The sequence below is a fragment of the Trichomonas vaginalis genome, chromosome I (assembly GCF_026262505.1).
Source record: "Trichomonas vaginalis G3 chromosome I, whole genome shotgun sequence".
In the NCBI taxonomy this organism is placed as follows: Eukaryota; Parabasalia; order Trichomonadida; family Trichomonadidae; genus Trichomonas; species Trichomonas vaginalis.
In genome coordinates, this window is record NC_067203.1 from 23,356,860 (window position 1) to 23,378,056 (window position 21,197).

Genomic DNA, 21,197 nt, shown 5'->3' on the forward strand with positions numbered 1-21,197 from the left:
AGAATGAGGGGAAAAAAAATTGATTCAAAGAAGAAAATGAAAAAGTGACAACAAAATGCAAACAACATTCAAACTTCCTGATTTTCAAAAAAAATTCATCGATAATATAATGAAAGAAATTGCTGAGCGCCCTATTTCACAGCCATTCTTTCAGCCGCTTGTAGATGATCAAAATTATCCAAAAATTTTTCCACCAGACAAGCAAATGGACTTTTCAAAGATTAAAGAAAAGCTGGAACAAGGACGTTATGAATCCCTTCCAGATTGGATCAAAGATGTTAATTTAATTTGGGCAAATGCTGCAACTCTACCAAAAGAAAGTTTAATTAGAGCTATGGCTGATGATTTGAAGTCATGGTTTAATGATAAAGGATTAAAGTTATCTAAGAAGTATGTTCCTAGAATACAAGAAGAATCTTGGCTAAAAGAATTTGAAAATATTCAATCAAAGTATAAAAGACTTATGGATACATGCCCTGTGAAATTGAATTTATTACCTCCAAAACCAGAGCAAGAAAAACCAAAAAATTGAAAATTTTATTTTTTCATCCTTTTATTATTACATATATTATGAAAGTCCTGTCATAGAAAGTAAATTGTTTAAAATTTAATACACATATTGGCCAATAATTTTTCTAAAAAATATTTTTCAATTCAAATTTTGCGTTTCAAGTAAAATTATCATTAAACCCTTGCAATAGATAGTTTAATCATTATCATGGTTTCATTAAATTCGAATTTTTCTAAAATAAATTTGATAAATTACAGTGAAATATGAATAACGGCTGAATGTGCAATCAGAAATTCTTCATAAAATTACATCCTGGTTTTATCTAACAAATCAAAGACTTTACTATAACAAAAGGATCTTCAAATGGTATTTTAATAAATTGAAATGATACAGTGAACCAAATATTCTTTCACATATTTGTATGTAGATAATATAAAGTTAAGATAATACTCTATAATTTGGCTTATCAGACTCATCTGTATTCATCATACGCATCAAGATTTACTTAATATTTTCTTCCTTATAGCTCCACATGAATTCTCTCTCTCATTTTGAATGGGCATCGAATATTTCAGCATCAATATCTTGCTATCCGAAGAGATTAAGAGGAAACTCTCTATAGAAATATGTACTTGTATAGACTGGTAAGCACATTGAATATATTTATATTGAATAAGAACAATATTATAACTACGGAAAAAAGGAATTTCAGAGCCTAAATACTACAGTATGAGATCGAAATTTGAATGATATTATTTGATAAATAAAGATTATTTGATAAAACAAAACATTACAAAAAACATTTTACATTAAAAAAAAACAACAATAAAAATATTAAATTCATACATAACCTAGAACATAATCCGTATGAGATTCTAAGATGCTATCAGCAATTCTCATAAGAATATCAATTCCTGTATTATCGCATTCGATTTCAGACTGTGCGTGAAGACTTGTTATATAATTTGGCTCCATTTCGATTGGTTCTGCTCCAAGAATGGCCTCCAAGTGGTCAAGGAACTGTTCATAGAACATTCCAACGATATCTTCCGTTTCTATGATTTCATTAACGAGATCTATCACTAAATCCAAATAATCCGGAGGATATTTGAATGGCCGACGTGCTGTATCAGGAATATGAATAAGAGGGATCGATTGGCCGAGAGATTTTCTGTTTTGGCAATTTTGGAAAACTTCAGCAGTAAAGAATTGCCTAAGGAAGGCTCTAATTTCGCTATCCTCCTTTGGTGGAGTAACAGGGATATCTCCTAATAATTCATCTAACGGTGGACTTGTAATTATCTGAGTATCATTAAAAGTTGGATCAGAGCCACTATGGACGGGCTCTTCATGCAATGGGATAGCAACGTTTTCGTCACTATCATATTGGCTATCTGTGGAATCAATGCTATCATCTGAAATTATCTCTTTATTTTGGTCATCCCCATTCTTTGTTGGGCTTGTTGGATGGTTCTGAGTAGGGGTAACAAGATCATCTATATCAACGTCGCTTAACGAGTCAGATAAAATTTCAATTGGAATTTCGCTATCATGAACATCAGCATTATCCTTTTCTTTGTCTTTTGGCTCCTCTTTCACCTCTTCTTTTGGTTTTGGTTTTTCGGTTTTGGCCGAAATTAATTCAAAATTTTTGTTGTCACTTTTTTCTTCAGGGTCTGATGAAAAGTCACTTGATAAAGAAGAGGCTGGAGAGAAGTCGAGTTGAGTGAAATTTGGGGACTGTGGTCTTCTAACCATGATAATTGGGTTTCTTCTCATTGTTGGCATAGAAGAAGAAGACGTCATCAAAGGAGATCCAATTGGAGAGGAAGAATTGCTTCCTGAAGGAGCTATGTTAACTGTTTCGCTAGTATTAAAGGTGAAATGGACCTTTGCTGACTTTTTAAGTGAAATTCCTTTCTCTTCGTCGTCAATTTCGATTTCACCATCAGAATTTTTAACATCTTCTTCGATATTTGATGGTTTTTGATTGGAATCTGGATCAGATATCCATTCTTCATTGTCTTCTTCGTTCAAATCTTCATTATTCGAGTTAGAAAATGAATCATATTCATTGTCAACGGAATAATTAGGTTTTTTCTTTGTAGAACCCTTAGGACTGTCAACAGAATATTGCCCTTTGTTCTGTTCTGGGCTAGTTAATGCAGGAGCGGCAACTTCTATGGGAGGTAAATTAATATCTTCGTCAGAACCGATTGTAAAGAGATTATCTGCATCTGCTGTAAGTATTGACTTATTTTCTGGTTTTTCTTTAGGCTCTGTTTGTTGATTCTTCTTTCTTATGGTTGTAGGAATATGAGAATTTGAATTTTCGTCATTAAACTTCAAAATATCATCTGAACTCGATTCCTTTTCGTATTCTTGCATATAATCTTGCGTATCTTTTTCATTCTCTTTGGAAAATACGAATGCTGGAGAGATATTTAAATAAATTTTAGAAGTTTGAGTATTCATTGTAGAATAATGATTGCTAGATGATTTAGTTTGTGATGATGTATCTTTGTATCTCGTAATATGAGTATTTATTGAAATATTTCGATAAAATATAACTTTTTTGTTTCTCTTGACACTTGGCGATTGCGCTCTTTTTGGACGTGCTTCAACTTGTCTAATAGTATCATTCATTGACGTTTTTTCGATATTTGATTGCTTTTTCTTTGGGTTCCAATTTTCTTGATTATCCGTTTGTTTTTGCTTTTGCGCAATGCTATCATTTTTGTTTTCATTATCTGTTGGACGATTTGTATTGATATCTTTCTTATCTCTTGTTTCATTTTCGTTGTCTAAATCTGATTTTTTCCTGTTTAACATTGCTTTCAGCAATCGTTTCGACCATTTATCAAATATAACCCGTTTTGCATACTTTCTCAGTTGTTTTCCTTTCGAAATGAGCAATTCTTTCTGCTCTTTGCTGACACCATCGCTCATCCGAGAAAGATTTTTATCGTCGGCAAAAAAGATTGTCATAAAAAAATCTTGGAAATTTAAAATCGAATTCTCCTAAATATGATGATTCTTTTCACTTATGGAGTATAGTGTCAAAGATGTAAAATGGTGTAAAAAAATCGATCTGATAATCGCAGAAAAAATAAGATTGCGATCTGTTAGATCTAAACATTTCGCTTATCTCGCTCCATATTAATATAATTATCTTATATAAAATGTGTAACAAAGAGACTTTCAAATTCATTTCAGTGAATTTCAAATAAAACTGACCATTTATTCGTCACATGATTTGAAATACATGGGTAAATATATTAACTAACAGTCAAAAGCGAATATGAAAAATTAAAAAAAAATGTTAAGATATATCTTGAATATAATCTGGTTAGAGCAAATTTACTTTGATATATCGTTATGAGATTGATAGTATTTGTATGTTTATGGATAATAAATGTTGTAATTTAGCGAATAAAAAAAAAATTATTAAAATAGATAGAAATTTTTATTAATGTAATATATAAACAAACATAAACGATCTGATTAGAAAATTGATGAGAAACTTGGGTGATCCCATAGAATTTCAACGTGATCATTATTAATATTCGTAATAACGCAACTGTTGTAGCCAAATGAACGCGAGTTAAGGAGTGAAATAATCAACAAAACAATTGGGAAGCATCCGATGATGTAATAGAAGCCAGGAATGACTTTGAAAGAATTTACAAAAGCCACAGCGACAAAAGCAATGAAAGCTACGTTGATTGTCAATGATGTAATGAATATTGGCTTTTCTATCATCGTATCTAGCTTGTAAAGTTGGAAATTCTCCTTCTTCGGGAATTTTTGTTCTTTTTTGTTTTGTATGTTAATAAGAGCGGTTGTATCTGGTGCGGTCCTTGAACTGGACATTTCATCGGAGCTGGAACTGTCATCGCTTTCGCTTCTCCTGCGAACCTGAGTGTTATCTCTCCAATAAGCCGCATTCCAGAAGCTTTCGTAATCATCGGACGCTATAAACTCAGCTTTGATCTCTGGGTCGGCCAAAAAGGAAACAGTCCTCGTACTGCATGTTTTGTTGCATTTTAATAAAGATAAAAGAATTGTAAGATATATGATGCCGTAAGCAAAGAAAGGAATGTAAACGGACCATACTGGTACTAATTTGACTGAATACAAGAGAACGAGAACAGAACAAGGGAATAAGGCCACGCATTGGAAAATTAATGTAATTTTGTGGGATCGAGCAGCGTAAAGTCCAAACATGATATCAAAAGCTAATGATGCTGTAGAAAATGAAGAAATCCAGAAGAGATTTAGATCATTTCCTCCAAAGTGGATAATTCCACATCCTACAAGTTCTATTAATGGATAAAGGCTATGATAATTGTAAATGAAGCTAATGCATGTCTTGAAAGATGCTTCTTCGAATTTGGCGAAGACAATATAAAAAGTGGTCATCAAAACATGTATTGAAGCTGTAAAAATGATAGGGAAGAACACGACTGCAAGCTCTAGTGGTGAAGATTCTTTGAAAACTTGAGGCCACATCAAATAAATTATGGCCAATGAGATAAAATAGAAAACAGTAACAACAGTTTTCGTTTGATGAAGAGAACATAATGGAATATTGGTATCAAGGAAATCAAATATTCGCTCGTTATTGAAATGCGTATCTTCTAAATATCGAATATCAATAGACGAATAATAACTCATGCAAAAATTTTGTTCAAAAAAACAAAGGGGGAGGAACACTAACAAAAAATGCATTTTTAGATTTTAATATTATGATTTAGATCTATGTTTAATGTTTGTTCTTTTTGTCCTAATAAGTTATCATTTTTTATTTTAGATTTTGATGATTTTTGATCCAAAACAAACAAAATGTCCAGAATTCGAAGCATTTGAATCGGAAATTGTAGGGCCTACTTCTCTTCCACCAAATAATACCTTTGAAATTGTTGTCGCTAAGAAATTAAAAGATATTGGAAATCTTATTTCAGTATTATCAATCAAGCCTAGATTATATCCACTTAAATATGCCGATCAAGCCGGTGAGCAACGTCTTCCAGGTAATGCTGCAGTAAATTTCACAACAGATAAAATTGGATTTCCTATTTCAATAGATGTATCAAGAGATTCTCCTATTTTATTCTCTGCTACAATGCCAATTATTGATTCACTAAATTTGGCAGTTAGTACAACTCTCGAGAAAAAAATGAAAATGAGTTTCACTCTCAATCATTTTAATCCATACACAAACTTATCATTCAATTACTCAGTAGCTGATTCCTTCAAGACTGCTCTGTATAACTTCAAGATTGCTTCAGGAGTTCCAAAAAAATTCTGCGTTGGTTTCAATGGAGCCATTTCATCCAAAGGAAACACAGAATATAGTTTAATTGGCTCAATTAAGGCCAATCAATTGAATTTAAGTACAATTCTCTCAAAATCTCAAAACTTAACGATTTCTTTTGTAGGAACACACCATCCATCCGACAAAACCGTTTCTAGTGCTGTTTTACAGTTTAATCCTTCAACACTTCAAACAGATATACTTTTCGGATTCCAAAGAGCTTTTATGAGCTCCAAGGTGTCCGCTGTAATGAATACAAAAGGATCTGTTGGATCAGTGTTCCAAAAAGATGTTAACGAAAAGTATTCAATTATTATTTCCTCATTTGCTGACCATTTCCAGAAATTGTACTCGCTCGGAATGGCTGTATCAGTTCGCGATACAAGTTCCGATTGAAATATCCCCTCAAAATAAAGATTATGTATTGTATTTTAAAAAATTAAATTATTTTGGTAAATGTGGACAAAAAATTATGAGCTTGTAATGGTCCGAACAATATAATAAAATTATATGTTAATCAGCAAACTCATATCAAGTATTATTTTATCATACTCAAAAAATAACGTTAAAAAATGGAAAATGTAGCTCCCAAGTAGAGATCCAATGGTTGCCCACATTCACACTACCCAGAGAGCATTTATATCTGCATTGTAACATTCTGGCCGACGACAGCGAGACATGACTCATACAGACTAAGAGACCATTTTTATCGTCTTTTGTCTAATTTGATATTTGTAAATTTTGATTTACGTGGCAAAAATATTTCTCAATAAATATAGATATCCTATTTGAGTTATATGTTCTAGTTTACTCGAAGTAGCAAAACGATTCAATTATGATATATGATCAAATGTTCAAAAATTAAATTTTTCATTTTCATTTTTTTATCAAAATGACTTGTAATTGAAACCACAAACAAGATGTATCTAATGAAGGAAGGAAATTAGAAAGTTGATTGCTAATTTATCTATATAAAGACAGTTTATACAATAAAATGACAATAATAGAGATGGAGTAGTGCAGAATTGTTTGGGATTGAAAAGATAGATACAGTGGGTATGTGTGAACAAATCATTTCAGTCAAACGAAAATATTCTTTCAGAAAGTATTGAATGAGTTTTGGAACTACTAGAATGTTGAGACACTTCAGCTGTAATGCAAGATGTCTGCATTGAAAATGTACCCAATAAGTACAAGTTTCTCTCTATTTGAGAATAAGAAAGATAAAAAGTGGCAAAAAATAATGGATGGACCTGAATTTACATCAATGGATTTGCAAATGCTTCTTAAAGAGCCGACTCGTCTTGAGAATTCTATAGCAGCTTTGCAAAGCCAGTTTGATGAAAGCATGGCTCGAAATTATGATTTTTTTATTAAAACTTGTATTGATGCTTCAACAATTACCGATGATTTAGAGAGCTGCACCAAAAATATTGGAGACTTAAGTTCTGATTTAGCGAAAGCAAATAATTTATGCAAAGATTTGTGTTTATTAGCAAATTCAACACGCGAATCGATGGCCAAAATATCATCTGCGTTTCTCAAACAATCAGAAATATCTGATATTTTAATTGCACCACAATTAATGAGAACTTGCAGAATTTCTAATCTTTATGACGAAGCTCTTCAAGTTTACAACATATTGGAGCAATTTACAAGACAGCACCCTAACACTACATCGTTAAAAAGCACATTAGAAGAAGCAAACAACGTTAAAAACGAGGTAACTCAATCATTACTTAATACTTTCTCAGGAGACCTCAAATTAGAAGATGCCATATCTAATGTCAACCTTCTCCGTACTGCAAAAGTCCATAGCGAAGCCGAAATTAGATTAGCTTTTATAAATGGACGTAGAATGGCTCTTCATCAGAAAATAAAGCACATATCTAAGGAAGATCCGAACAAATACATGCAAGAACTGACGAATAATTTCAGATCAGCTCTTTACGAAATTTCTACAACGTATAAAGCGATTTTAGCTTCAGAAGATGCAGAAGACGATATGACACTTCACTTGGTCATACAAAAAGAATGCGAAAAGTACTGTAAAGCACTAAAAAGATCCTTAGAAAAAGTTACAAAAGTCGATGATGCGAAAGAAATGGTTCTAAATGCTTTTACATTTGCATCATCGTTTGGAAGATTAGGTTTTGACTTCAGTCCTCTCATAGAAAATTGTTTTTACTCATCAAAATGGGCTGAATGAAATATCCAAAATATTATTAGATATTATTTGTATTTTTATCTATTGTGTGATATAATAAAACATTCTATTTATTGTTTTCGTTAAATATTTGTACATATTTTGAAAATTGATTTTCTAACGATTATACCCCATTTTCAGAATATAAGTTAAGCATTTATAAGATACTTAATACTTTCTGAACAACTTCTGGCTTTCAAGGGTGAAAAACTATTGTAAACTGGATAATTCGTCATTGTCAACGATATAAAACCTAAAACAATTGTTAGGATATATTTCATCTTAGTAATATTTTTGATATTTGAGTATAAACAGCCGTAAATCCTATGATAAGATGAGAATACAGGGGCGCGTAAAGGGTTGGCGTCCTAAGGCGTCCTGATGTAAACTATTCAATTTTTGAGAAGTTTACACCATAATTGAATAGTTTATGGCGTCCTGAGAGGAGATTTCAATGGGTATGGCGTCCTAAAAAATAGAAGAAAATGATTTTTTCTCGATTTTTCTAGAAATTGAATTTTTTAAAAAAGAAAAAAATCAAAACGTATACATTCAAGAAAGACTATAAATGAAGATTTTTCTATTTTTTTTCATTCTAAAACATCTTTTTTTGGATAATTTTTTTTTTTAATAAATATGTAAGAAAGATTGAAGAAAAAGTAAATTTACTTTAAGAAAATTCGTTTTACATGATGTAAGACCCATAACAACTATAAATATTCAATTATTTAAAATAAAAAAAGAAAAACAGATTAAATGTATCTCACATCAAAATCCATTGACCTAAGGATGTTAAGTTTCTGTTTTTAAAAGTTGATATTTTTTTTTTTAATTTTAAGAAAATTAATAGCATGTTATTAGACAATAGGAGTGTAATGATATTGACTAAACAGAAATGAGAGAATAGAGATATAATTTTGATAAGCAATATTGCGAACAAATTCTGAAGTAAAATCGCGATCAATAATTGAAAATTACGATCATGTACTGAAAAATGACGATCGAATTGAATGAATAGAATTATATCTAAGAAAAAATAAATTGTATTTAGAAGATGAACAAAGAAAGGTGTATGCTAAAAATCATTTAACAATAAATGGAAATAAAACGAAATTGTTAAAAGAAAAAAATGAAAATTGTTAAATAATATATTATTTTTTAGTCATAAGAATAAAAATATAGTAGTTATAAAAGGAATTAGACTTCATATATCAATTCTTTTTCTCTGTAGATGTGGAACGTTTGCTTTTCGATCTCTTTCGATGAACTTGAAAATATAAGTTATTATCGCTGAGAATCCTTTCCGAAATAGGAGCTTTACGTTTAGGAGGATTGTCGGATGAATTTTGTTTTTTATTGTTTGATTTTGTTGTTATGGAAGATTTTTTCTTATTTTTTTCAGAATTTTGCTTGCTATTAACTGAAACTTGTTTTGACGGCCCAACAATAGCATTTGTAGTAGGAAGAATTCCCAATAACGAGCGCATTTTCGATAATTGTTTTTCAATATGATCAAGAAGGTCCAGCTTATGTTCTAGATTACTAGACATTTGATTTGTAGAAGGATGGTTTTGATTTTCTGGTTCTAAATCTGTAGAGTCTGCAATATTTGAATTTTCGGAGCGAATTGGAGCATCTGAACCTTGATTTGTATCGGCTTGCTCAAAATTAGTTTGAATTGGAGTGGATGAATTAAAATCTGGATGATTTAATGTTTCATTAAATAATGCCATAATTTTTTCTCTTTTTTCATTAATAAACTTAGTGATCATTGTATCTTTATCTGTTAGATCGATCGATTTGAGTATATCTGCATCATGAACTGGAATATTTTCGAACAATGAACTCGATTCTATGGAACCATATGGAGAAATCTCGTTCTGAGCCAAAGAAAGATCACTTACGTTGTATTGTTTGATAGAAAAAATTGTTTTCTCAAGTTCTTTTTGAAAGCAGTCAAGAATATAATTTTTGTAGCTATCAGTGATAACGGTTTTTATATGGCGCTCGATCTTCTGGTTATTTTTGATGGCGTTATATTTATCTAATTGGATTTGAGATATCTTCTTAATAGCTTCATAAATGTTTGGATGTTTTAACGAAGAAAATTCTGAATGCATACTCTCGAGGCAATCATTAGTGAATATTGCAGTTGCATTATTATATTGAGATATTAAATTGTAGTGCGGCAACCAAACTTTGTTGAAATAATCAATATAATCTTTGATCGAATCAACTTTATTTTGATTAATTATATGCATTGTAAGTACAAATTCTTCATGAGACATGAATGGAGTAATAGAATATAGCTTAAATAAAGAATTTTGTAAAGTATTGAAATTTTTTGTATAAAGTGCTACAAGTTTCCTGTGTAAAGCTTGTTTGAAATGAAATAGGCATCCAATTATACGGACTTTAGGGAAAATTTGTTGAAGTGCCTCTATCATTCCCTTTTCAAAATCACAATGAATTTGAATTAGCTTTGAAAATTGAATACCCTTGACAGTAAAAATATATTCAAATGCCTTCTTATAAGATTCAAATGTGCGGTTTTTCATGAATATAAATAAAAGTGGTAGATATTGATTTGTTGAAGGTTCACAAATCATAATTGTTAGCATCTGTCCTTTTTGAAAATGTTTTGGTGTAATTTTAAAAGTTCCATCGCAAAATAAATCTGTGGCTTCTTTTGCAAATTGAATTGCCTTCTCAAAACCAAAAAACATCGTCTCACAATTTGCTTGAAAATCATGGCCAATGAAAAACTGCTCGCCATTTATTAAACAAAAATTAGCAATTTCATCGTCTGTAATTTTTTCTCCAACAGAAAATTTTCTGGACTTATTATAAACTTCCCTGACCAATGAATCTTTAATTAATGGGTTTTCATCAGTACCAACAGCAAGTTCTGTCATAAATTTTTTAATCTGCTGAAAAGTGCCGTTGTCTTCAGAAAATTTTGCCATTGCCTTATTGTATATTTCTGTCAGAGTCATTGATTTATGAAGATCATTTTTTTCATTTTGTAACTTTTTAAATTGTCTGCATTCGGGTATATGTTCCTTTTGTAAATCTTCGGAAACTGAACTGTTCTCAATTTTAACTAAATAACGTGCTTGACAAGAATGATCGATGCAACGGTAGTAACGTTCAATATTATTTGAATTAATAATATTTGTATGATCATGCGAATAAAGCATATCTTTGCGAACAATTGTATCAGGATATTTTCCAGTAACTGCGGGAATATTTTTAACTGCAATATAACTAAAATATCTTCTGACAGCTTTAGATTCATTTTCGGCGTATTTAATATTAAAATATTGAAGAACTTGTTTGATTATATTCGTTTTTTCATCTCTCGATGTTGATTTTTGGTATTTATCAGATTGTTCCCTGATAAATATTTTATTTTCGTCTGTAAAGTTTGCTCTTTTTTGATTAAATATAGATGATTTTCCCATTAAAAAATGAAATGATGCAAAATTTACGAAAACCGTTCGAAAATTGAATCAAAAATGAAAAGTAATACTTAAATGAGGAATTCTTTGAGATATTGGTCTTAGATTGAATGTAGCGTCATTCTTATATAGAATATATATTCATATCATTGGAAATATGATAAAAAGCATATAATAAATGTCAAAAAAGTGAACAAATAAGCAAAGATATTTTTTAAAAAACAATGAAAAGTAATACTTAAATGAGGAATTCTTTGAGATATTGGTCTTAGATTGAATGTAGCGTCACAAATTTCACAAATATAATTTACTATACAATTTTATTCATTTTTTTAAAATGGCTGACGACAGTCTGTATCAACTAACTCAACTAGTCAAGCATAATGATTATTCTTCGGATTCATTAAATCAACTTTATCAATGCATAAGTACAATGACAGAAAGATCAATTGGATGCTTGAATTGGGATAAATTTTTCAAAAAAATCACAGTGACTGATGAAGTTCTTTTACATTTTTTAGCATCCGTTTTAAACATTGAAAAGATATCAGAATGTTTCAAGGATTCTATTTTTTATCACAATATTAATCTTGAAAAATTCAGTAATTTAACTGAAACAGAACAACAAACAATTTTAAATTCCTACAAAGCGGATAAATTTACATATTACATAATGTGCTCACAAATTGTAAAATCAAACTGGAACAATTTATCCCAAACTTTAGTTAATATTGCAAATCAATATTTGCCATTTTTAGATGAAGAAAAGCAAATATATATATTTACTGAAATAACTGGCAATTATCAAAATTTTGAAATTTCAGTTGCAAACTTGTTACTTTTTTATGAAAACAATGAAGAAAAATTAAGCAACTGTTTTAATTTAACATTGTTCCAGTAAATTTATTCCAAAAATGGAATCGAGCAAATGATATTTTTTGAGTAGTATATGAGAGCGGGTTGTGTGACTTTTTTTGTAAACGTAAGAATTCATACAATATTGAACGATTTTGTATCATTTTTTTTAACATATGAAGTAAAAAATGTATGATTCTTACGGTTTTTATTCTTACGTTTTTGAATAAATCAAGATTTAAAAAATTTTCAAAATTGTAAGACATTTACACTCAGCCCATACATAATGAAATATATTTCATCTTTTATAAAAGAAGCTATATATATATAGATGATGTCAGATATTCCGCGATTAATTAAACATTGTTTAAATCCTGAATGGAATCAACGGAGTCATAATCAAAGACCTCATAAACGGTAAAAAAATTAGAAGCTAATGATTATTTGAATTTATGAAAGATTCAAATCTAAAAAAAAAATAAAAAAAAATAAACTTTAAAAATTCATGTCTTACGAAAAATTAAAACTTAGTTATGTTTATTATTTTATTTTTTTATTTTGTATGAAATGAGCGTCAAAACTAACAACGTTAAAAAATTAGGATTCACAAACGAGGAAATAAAGGATATATTAGAGGAGGTGGGTTATGAAGTTAGTAAATATTATTTAAGAAATTGTAAAAAATTCGCGGAGTTATTAAATGATTTAGATTATGATGGAAAAATGAATAAAGATGATGTTATAAATTTCTTATATCCCACATCTGAAGAAGAAAAACCTAAAGAACCTGATGTTTTCCCTGAATATTATGAAGAACGGATTAAAGATGATGAATACAATGAAATTGAAAGACTGAAAAAAATAAGAGATGAAATAGATGAAAAAATTAAGGAATTAAGAGAAGTTGAAAAATATAATGAAAATGAAGTAGAGGGTTTAATGAATATCCCAGCTTCAGAATCAGCAGTTCAGAAATCTCATGAAGAAAGATATAAAAATTATGTCTCAGAATCAACACAAAATTTATTAGATGGTGAAAGAGACGAAACACTTTCAGAAGAAGGTACTAAATTTATTCGTAAACATAAGTTACAATTTATTGATAATGAAGAATACCCCTGTATCTTACTTTCACCACCTTTAGATTCCGAAAAATTCAAAAAAGCTCTTAAAAACGTGACATATGCAACTAATACGATTAAGAAAGAAGATCATGATATTTACACAAATTATTATTTAAATAAATGCACAGGTGTTGATAAAGTTTTTGATTTATTAGATAAAATATCAAAAAGAAACCATTGGAACCTATAAAATTTTGTGTGATTGTGGTTTCATTGTTGAAGATACTAATAATGTTTCATATGAAAGAACAGCACCGAAGGAAGACGAAGTGGAAAGGTCTATACCATTCGTTATTAAGAATATAAAAGATATGAAAACGTATAAGCATTATATTATTCATTATTTCAGAAAAAATGGAAGCAACCCATAAAACATCTTCTCATCATTTTATAGCTATTCATACATTCCTTTTCAAAGTTGTGAAATTAAATAAGACAGGAATTAGATTTAATGTATCAGGGTACGCATTCTTGAGTAAATTAAAATGTATTCGTCACGTCGCAGATGATAAAAATTTATGTGTTCTTAATTCATTTTATGGGCTTTAAAAAATAAACTTTATTTTTTAATTTTTTATTCTTACATAAATGAACAAAAACGGAACAGCTAAAATGAATGATAATCAAATTAGAGCAGAAGGTAGAAGGTTATTTAAACGCTTCTATAACATTCCTGATGGTGTTAATCCTAAAACTCGTAGAAGCTATTTAAATGAAGCAATAGATGCATATGAAGGGTTTGACATTTCATCAGAAAGTGAGAGATTAGCGAGAATGTTAAATGTTAATATTGATTTCTATTATTGTGATCCTCAACCAGAAGACGTGGACATAAATAAGGTAGACTTTCCATTTGGAATCAATAATGATAGATCCAGAATTTGAAACAGTAAATATTTTATTAACACAGAGTCCATGTGGAAAACTTCACGCTGACAGAATAACAGACGTTGAAGCACTCACCGGCTATAAAGTTTGTCCATATTGTAAAGAAGAAGTTTATTCTATCCGTGATGATCCAGAAAGGAAAAACCAAAGAAGATTTTTAAAGCATTGTGAGAAATGTAAAGAAAATAATGGAAGATTAATTCAAGACGTTCAGTTGCAAAAGACACAGCAACCATATGCACCACATATTACGAAAAAGAAGATATATCAGTGTTATTAGCTCACAATTTGCAGAAATATTATAAACCGACAAGATATATATTACTTTTGACTTTGAAACATTAGAGACTAAAGAAGAATTACAACTTTCTGAGTGTGCAACTTTGAATGCTTACTTAAAACCATTCATGGTATCATCAACGGTTAAATTAAACGATAAAACATATACGAGGAATTTTTGCTTAACTTCGAGTGATTCTTTTATTTCTGATTGGATTGAGTTTTTATTTTCAACCTGTTCATTAGTTGTTGAATCAAATATGAGTCAATACAATGAATTATTGAAGTCGCAAACGGCGGGGACTTTGTCTCATACATTAAATGAAAAACAGAAGGAAGCATTTAAAGAACTTCTAGATGAGGAATTCAATAAAGTGAATATCATAGGTTTTAATTCGGGAAAGTTTGATTTAAATTTAATTCTTCGTGATTTAAACACTGCAAAATGGAAAATAAAATCAATGCTGGGTTCATCTTCACAATTTAAGCAAATCATTGTAAAGAAAACAAACGTTCCATATGAATTGAGATTTATTGACATCAGAAATTATATAAGCGGGTGGGACATTAGACCAATTCACTCAAGATTTCGGAAACAATAAATCACGTGTTAAATCCTTTTTCCCTTATCAATTCATCACGTGGGAAAATTACGAAGAAGAATTATATAAAGTGGAACCATTCACGAAAGATTCATTTTATTCAGCATTAACTCAAGAAACTATATCAGATAGTGATTATCAAATATATCTCAATGATGCTAAAAATTTTAAGAATAGATTAGAATATTTATTCATTATTGCAATAAAAGATGTTGAAATTATGATTGACCCAATTGATAAAATTATTGAAGAAACATTTGTTTATAAAATTGACATGCTTCATAATCTTTCTTATCATCGAATGCTTCAATGATTCGTTACGCTTTAGCATATAAAGACTTTAATCCTAATGAAAAATATCCTGAGGAAGAGATAGAATCAAGTTTTGAATTAACGAAAAAGTATTGGAAATATAAAATTGAATCATATAAGAAACAAGATGAAAAAGCAGAAAGAGATATTGAAAATAATGTTTCAATGGATGATTTTCAATACTATCACGATTTAATCCTTTCATCTAAATGCAAAATGTGTGGTAAAGCGTTTACATATGCAAATAAACCAACATTGGATAGAATCGATAATGAAAAACCACATACCAAAGAAAATTGTCAGTTAATGTGTTGTTATTGCAATGTCGTAAATCAAATAAAGATAAATGAAGATGTTCAACGTTTAAGAATCAATTTAAGAAATTATACATTAAAAAATAATTTACAATGACTTTAGATTCAGTTGAAGCTTATCACATTCTCCGTAATGGAATTACTGGTGGTTTATCAAATGTTCAACATAGAGTAAATCTTAAAGGAATCACGCACATTAATAAACTTTCATATAGTCCAGAAACTAAAACTGTATCAAATGAGGACACCACCAACATTATGACTCATTTCGTTGGTGTTGATTTTAATTCATTATATCCTTCATCATTTTCATCTAATCCCATGATTTCATTCAATATACTGACCATAAAATGTATATGCCGGGAAGATTGAATGGGTTATCATTTGTGATACAGCAACAAAGAAAGAAAAGCACTGGGAATAATTAAGAAGAAAAATACTTTATTCGTGGCTGAAGTAAAGGGTCACATTGATGAAAAATACATTAATGATTACATAAACTTTTTACCGATAATAAGAACTTAGATATTATCACAGATGAAAAACAATTGGCAGTTTTATGTATAATTACATGAAATCAAACAATCTACCGGTTGACCAGAAACAGAGGAAATTAACTCAGTTAGCATCAACATACAACCAATATCAACATTTTCTTCTTATTATCTTTGGTATCTAATAGACAGATTTCATTTTATCATTGATGACATTCAATCAATTTTAACATTTACTAAAAACACTTGTTTTAATGAATTTGCGAACAAATTTATGAACGAAAGACAAAAGGCTGAATTAGAAGGAAATAAAGGAAAAAGTTTATTTTGCAAGATTTCGCTTAATGGATCATATGGTTACGATGCAATGAATACACAAAATTACGCAAAGACTAAAATAATGAATGCACAGAAGGCACGCGTTGCATGTATGGCAAATAAGTTTAAAAACATAAGAGAAATAGGTGAAGATACGTATCAAATGATGCTCAAAGATAGATTTTATAGATGTGAAACATGTTTACAAGAGGCATTCTTCACTTTAGATAACGCAAAATACTGGTATTTGGTTTTCATTTATGATTTTATGTATAAATGCATGGATGTTAATCGTTTTCATTTCATTGAAGGTGATACTGATTCATCTTATTGGGCTATTGCTGGCGATCCAAGTCTTCCTAACACTCAAGCATTTCAAGCAATTGTTACTGATAAACAATTTTATGATAAAAATATTTTCAAATTCGCACCATTTGATTTCTTCTGTTTTGATGAGAAATTTAAACCTAAATTAAAGAATAAAGCTGAAGAAAAAGCACATGAGAAGAAGTTATTGGGTTTAGCAATTGAGAAACAAGGTGATAACATGGTTGCTTTATGCCCCAAGTGTTATACATCATTCAACGGTTCAATTGATGAAGGTGATTTTAAAAAGATTGCACAAAAAATGAAAGGTGTTAGTTTACGACAAAATAAACAATTAACACCTAAAAATTATTTGGATATAATAAATGATAAAGTGATATTTGATGGTCAGAATATTAATTTACAACTTAAAAACAGGACGATGACTCGCTTAACAATCGGTAAGACTGCATTAACAGGAGCACACACTAAGGCTGTATGTTGTGAAAATGGATGTTGTATGCCGTTTATTTAATACAATTTAAAATTTTATTTTTAATGAAATGCCACAGAAGAGACAAAAGGAACCGTTAATAATGGTTTTGATTCTTGATCAAAGAGGTGGGCGCCCTTAAAACATTTATTTTATTTTTATATAAATGGATAATGTAGATTTAAAAATTTTAATTGATGATTTAGTATTTAATCAAAATTTTCTTACTTATTATGAATTAAAAGCATATCTCCAAAAATATGATGAAAATATAACGGGTGATGATATGGATTATTATTATCATTATTATAAAAATGAAATTTTGAAATATCATGATAAAATAATTTCTAAAATTAAAGACAAAATTAAAAATAATGAATATGCAAAGGGAAAAACTAAATCACAACTTAAACAATTGAAAGATTTCAAAAATAAAGTATTAACAGAAGAAGATATTGATGAATTATATAAATTATATAATCCTGAGCTGCAAAAAACAAAGAAACAAAAGTTAAAAGTGCAAAACGCCCAGGTCATTCAGACCATAAATGAAGCACAAGCTTTAATTTATGATTCATTAGTTAAACCGTGTTCAACCCAACTTTTAAATGAAGATCAACTTTTGGAATTCATCCTTCAACATAAACTCGAAGCGGGAAAGTATATCAAACCTTTATATACAGCATATTTAAAACAAATGAATAAAATACATCCGGAATTAATGAAAGGGGGAATGAAATCCAAAATCAAAGCAGATAAAATTAAACCACTTGCAATACCAAAACCTCCAACAGTAGTACCTCCTCCTCCTTCAGTTAATCCTTCATCATTCACTTTATTATATCCATTTCAAACATTAAAGAAGCAAAAAGATTTTAAAAAGGATTTCAAGATATTAAATAAACCAATTGACCCAAAAATTCAACCGTTAAAGGAAAAATTTAGTCGCCCTTCATTTGCTCCATATCCATATTCATACGAAATCGATCATTTAGAATATTCAAAAGGAAATGTTACTTATTTATTCGCCATTAACATTAACACAAGATATTTATATTGCATTCCGGTGAAAGGGAAAACAGAACAGGAAACAAGAAGAGCTATTCAATACTTACTAGATCATGAAAGAGTAGATAATATCAGGGTGATGGTGATAAAGGATTTCAGGCAGCTATGGCTCATTATTTCCCACAAATTAATTTTTACTTTTCATCTTCTCCATATACGTTTCATAATAAAATAGTTGATGCGGTAATGAGAACTCTTAGAGATGCGTTAGGGTTAACGGTCAGATATACTGGGATGGAAATCATGACTCCATCATACAACAGTTAGTATATTATTACAATAATACATGGCATAGAACTATAAACATGAACCAGTGGAAATGAAAAATGATATTTCAAAGAATGGGAATATATTAGAAAACAAATGGAAAGGTTAAATGATGTTAAACGTGAACAAATTAATTTGGGGCTCATGAATTTTAAACAGGGGGATAAAGTTTTGATTCATCTCGATTATGGAAAAACTGATAAATCAATGACAAAAAGAAGACGAAGATTTGACACAATATAGGGTGTCCAAAGGTGCGTTTAGCACAGCGCTCTATATGAGACTATTAAAGGAGAATATTATATGCTGATTATAAATATAATAAAAAATATGAAAATATATGATGAGTAGTATGTATATTGGCGCCATGCCGGGATATAAAATGAATTTTGAGACAAGAGGCGGTTTCGCGGGAAATTTTGGCGGGATTTTTTCATTTTTTTAATGAATCATAAAGAAAACATCCTCGCTCTTGCAAAAAAATGCAAAGACTGTAAAAAAACTACGAGACATTGGTAAAATGCTTCGGTATGGATGCTCCTAGCTATTCCACTGTAACGTATCATGTTAGGATGTATCACTTCATGAACAAAAAGGCGCCCATCATAAAAATTGACAAAAAATCGCCGGATCAAAGAAAAATCAAAGCAATTCTTCAAGCGCTAGATGAAGACCCAAGAGCATCACTCAGAAGGATAGAGGAGATGACAAAGATACCACGTACAACAGTCAGTTATTATCTGCACAATTATTTGAACTACAAACTAGCGTATACACGTTGGGTTCCGCACAACCTTAATTCAGTTCAAAAAAAATCTAGAGTCCAATCTTCGAAAGAGCTCCTCTCTATATTGGGTGCGTATCAATCCAAAAAGTTTCGCTTTTTAGCAACAGGGGACGAGTCTTGGTTTTAATATGCAACAGAAGCCAAAATCATGTGGATCCCGAAGGATGAAAATCCGCAAACATTCCCGAAGAAAAAAATTGACACACCAATGATGATGTTGTCGGTTTTTTGGGGCGTGAATGGCATCATCGCAATTGATATTCTTCAAAAACCTAATACGGTGAATGCTCAGTATCTAATTGACAATGTTCTTACTCAAATTATCAATTCTGATGAGTTTGAGAATCCAAACAACAAAAAACAAAAGTTTCAATTCATTTTGATAATTCAAGAGTTCACAAAAGTCATAAGGTAATGAATTACTTGGTGGAAAACAATGTCAAAGTGTTCCAAACCCAATTTATTCACCTGATATTGCACCCTCTGACTTTTATTTATTCGGCACGCTAAAAAGAGAGCTGAAGGACGCGAATTCGCGAGTCCAGATGATCTTGAAAATTTTGTAAGAGAGCAATTTGAGCAATTTTCTCATGATGATTTAAAGCGTGTCTTTCAAGCCTGGATCGATCGCTGCGACCGCGTGATTGAATCCAATGTGATTATATTTAAATAAACTTTATATATATGTAACTTGTTTATTTCTATTCGCAGTATTCAGGTTTGTGCTAAACACACCTTTGGACACCCTATAGCTGAATTTGTTAGATATATTAACGGTAATGTATTAGTTGAGGTTAACAATACATTAATAGAAATTCCGATTTATTTTATTACTCCATTATATTTAAATAATATTTAATTTTTTTATTTCGTAAGAAATGAGTGACAACGAAGCAGCCAAGAGTCCGGACAATGAATATAAAAAGAAACTAAACAAAATTAAATCAAAAATATGCTATTACAAAAAGAAGCCGCAATGCGGTGTGGCTGAAAACGATAAAGAGAGGAAAGAAATAATCGAAAAATTAAAAACTTACCGTTCAATCCTTAAACTGAGTGAAGCAAAAATAAAAGAATTTAATAGAATAAATAAATTGATTGGAAGAGATGAATTTAATAAAGATGAATTTTTAAACTCAATCCAAATTTAATTTTTATTCCTCATCTTCTCTGTTTTTCGTGGTTTGTTGTTTTTAATTTTTCGATTATTTCTTTCTTCCCTTGTTATGATTCGTGGTAAATTTTGAGCTTGTGGGGTATTCATTCATATAAAAATAAAATTTGATGTTATCGTTATTTTATCATTAATGGTTTCAGGTTATTCAATAATGAATTATTTTTGAAGAACTGAAGGTGCTACCATGTTGTCATGTTGACGACATGACATTGTGTCAACAACACGAGAGGAAGGCAATAATGAATTATTTTTGAAGAACTGAAGGTGCTACCATGTTACCGGGTGCTACCAGGTCAATTAATTTCTTTTAAAAATAGTGACAACATGACATTTTGACAACAACACGAGAGGAAGGCAATAATGAATTATTTTTGAAGAACTGAAGGTGCTACCATGTTACCGGGTGCTACCAGGTCAA

The 21,197-nt window shown here is 30.1% G+C and overlaps 6 protein-coding genes and 4 pseudogenes across 10 annotated transcripts, besides 6 other annotated features; 7 read left to right on the top strand and 3 right to left on the bottom strand.

Moving 5' to 3' along the window:
- Positions 1-30: 30 nt before the first annotated feature.
- Positions 31-626, top strand: TVAGG3_1036880 (bromodomain extra-terminal-containing protein; the record flags this gene model as incomplete). Its single annotated transcript, XM_001328416.1, has 1 exon — positions 110-532. One exon carries the CDS (start codon positions 110-112, stop codon positions 530-532), a length of 423 nt encoding a protein of 140 aa, XP_001328451.1.
- Positions 627-1,284: 658 nt separating this feature from the next.
- TVAGG3_1036890 (uncharacterized protein) lies at positions 1,285-3,499 on the bottom strand (the record flags this gene model as incomplete). The annotated part of the gene is made up of 1 exon (XM_001328415.1): positions 1,352-3,499. One exon carries the CDS (start codon positions 3,497-3,499, stop codon positions 1,352-1,354), a length of 2,148 nt encoding a protein of 715 aa, XP_001328450.1.
- Positions 3,500-4,015: 516 nt separating this feature from the next.
- Positions 4,016-5,188, bottom strand: TVAGG3_1036900 (uncharacterized protein; the record flags this gene model as incomplete). Its single annotated transcript, XM_001328414.1, has 1 exon — positions 4,016-5,188. One exon carries the CDS (start codon positions 5,186-5,188, stop codon positions 4,016-4,018), a length of 1,173 nt encoding a protein of 390 aa, XP_001328449.1.
- A 32-nt stretch (positions 5,189-5,220) lies between these two features.
- On the top strand, positions 5,221-6,231 carry TVAGG3_1036910 (porin domain-containing protein; the record flags this gene model as incomplete). The annotated part of the gene is made up of 1 exon (XM_001328413.1): positions 5,331-6,224. One exon carries the CDS (start codon positions 5,331-5,333, stop codon positions 6,222-6,224), a length of 894 nt encoding a protein of 297 aa, XP_001328448.1.
- A 614-nt stretch (positions 6,232-6,845) lies between these two features.
- TVAGG3_1036920 (intra-Golgi vesicle-mediated transport) lies at positions 6,846-8,115 on the top strand (the record flags this gene model as incomplete). The annotated part of the gene is made up of 1 exon (XM_001328412.1): positions 7,072-8,037. One exon carries the CDS (start codon positions 7,072-7,074, stop codon positions 8,035-8,037), a length of 966 nt encoding a protein of 321 aa, XP_001328447.1.
- A 265-nt stretch (positions 8,116-8,380) lies between these two features.
- Positions 8,381-12,436: a mobile genetic element.
- Positions 9,246-11,498, bottom strand: TVAGG3_1036940 (MULE transposase domain-containing protein; the record flags this gene model as incomplete). Its single annotated transcript, XM_001328411.2, has 1 exon — positions 9,246-11,498. One exon carries the CDS (start codon positions 11,496-11,498, stop codon positions 9,246-9,248), a length of 2,253 nt encoding a protein of 750 aa, XP_001328446.2.
- Positions 12,437-12,834: 398 nt separating the features above from the next.
- Positions 12,835-13,344: a mobile genetic element.
- Positions 13,345-15,517: 2,173 nt separating this feature from the next.
- Positions 15,518-16,145, top strand: TVAGG3_1036960 (annotated as a pseudogene). The gene has a single exon. A coding segment is annotated over exon 1 (628 nt).
- Positions 16,146-16,225: 80 nt separating this feature from the next.
- Positions 16,226-17,522, top strand: TVAGG3_1036970 (annotated as a pseudogene). Its single transcript has one exon. A coding segment is annotated over exon 1 (1,297 nt).
- A 124-nt stretch (positions 17,523-17,646) lies between these two features.
- On the top strand, positions 17,647-19,026 carry TVAGG3_1036980 (annotated as a pseudogene). The gene has a single exon. A coding segment is annotated over exon 1 (1,380 nt).
- Positions 19,027-19,055: 29 nt separating this feature from the next.
- Positions 19,056-19,083: a terminal%2Cinverted (terminal inverted repeat of Mariner transposon ID:TVAGG3_1036990).
- Positions 19,056-20,351: a mobile genetic element.
- On the top strand, positions 19,168-20,271 carry TVAGG3_1037000 (annotated as a pseudogene). The gene has a single exon. A coding segment is annotated over exon 1 (1,104 nt).
- Positions 20,324-20,351: a terminal%2Cinverted (terminal inverted repeat of Mariner transposon ID:TVAGG3_1036990).
- A 662-nt stretch (positions 20,352-21,013) lies between these two features.
- Positions 21,014-21,197: part of a mobile genetic element that runs on past the window's edge.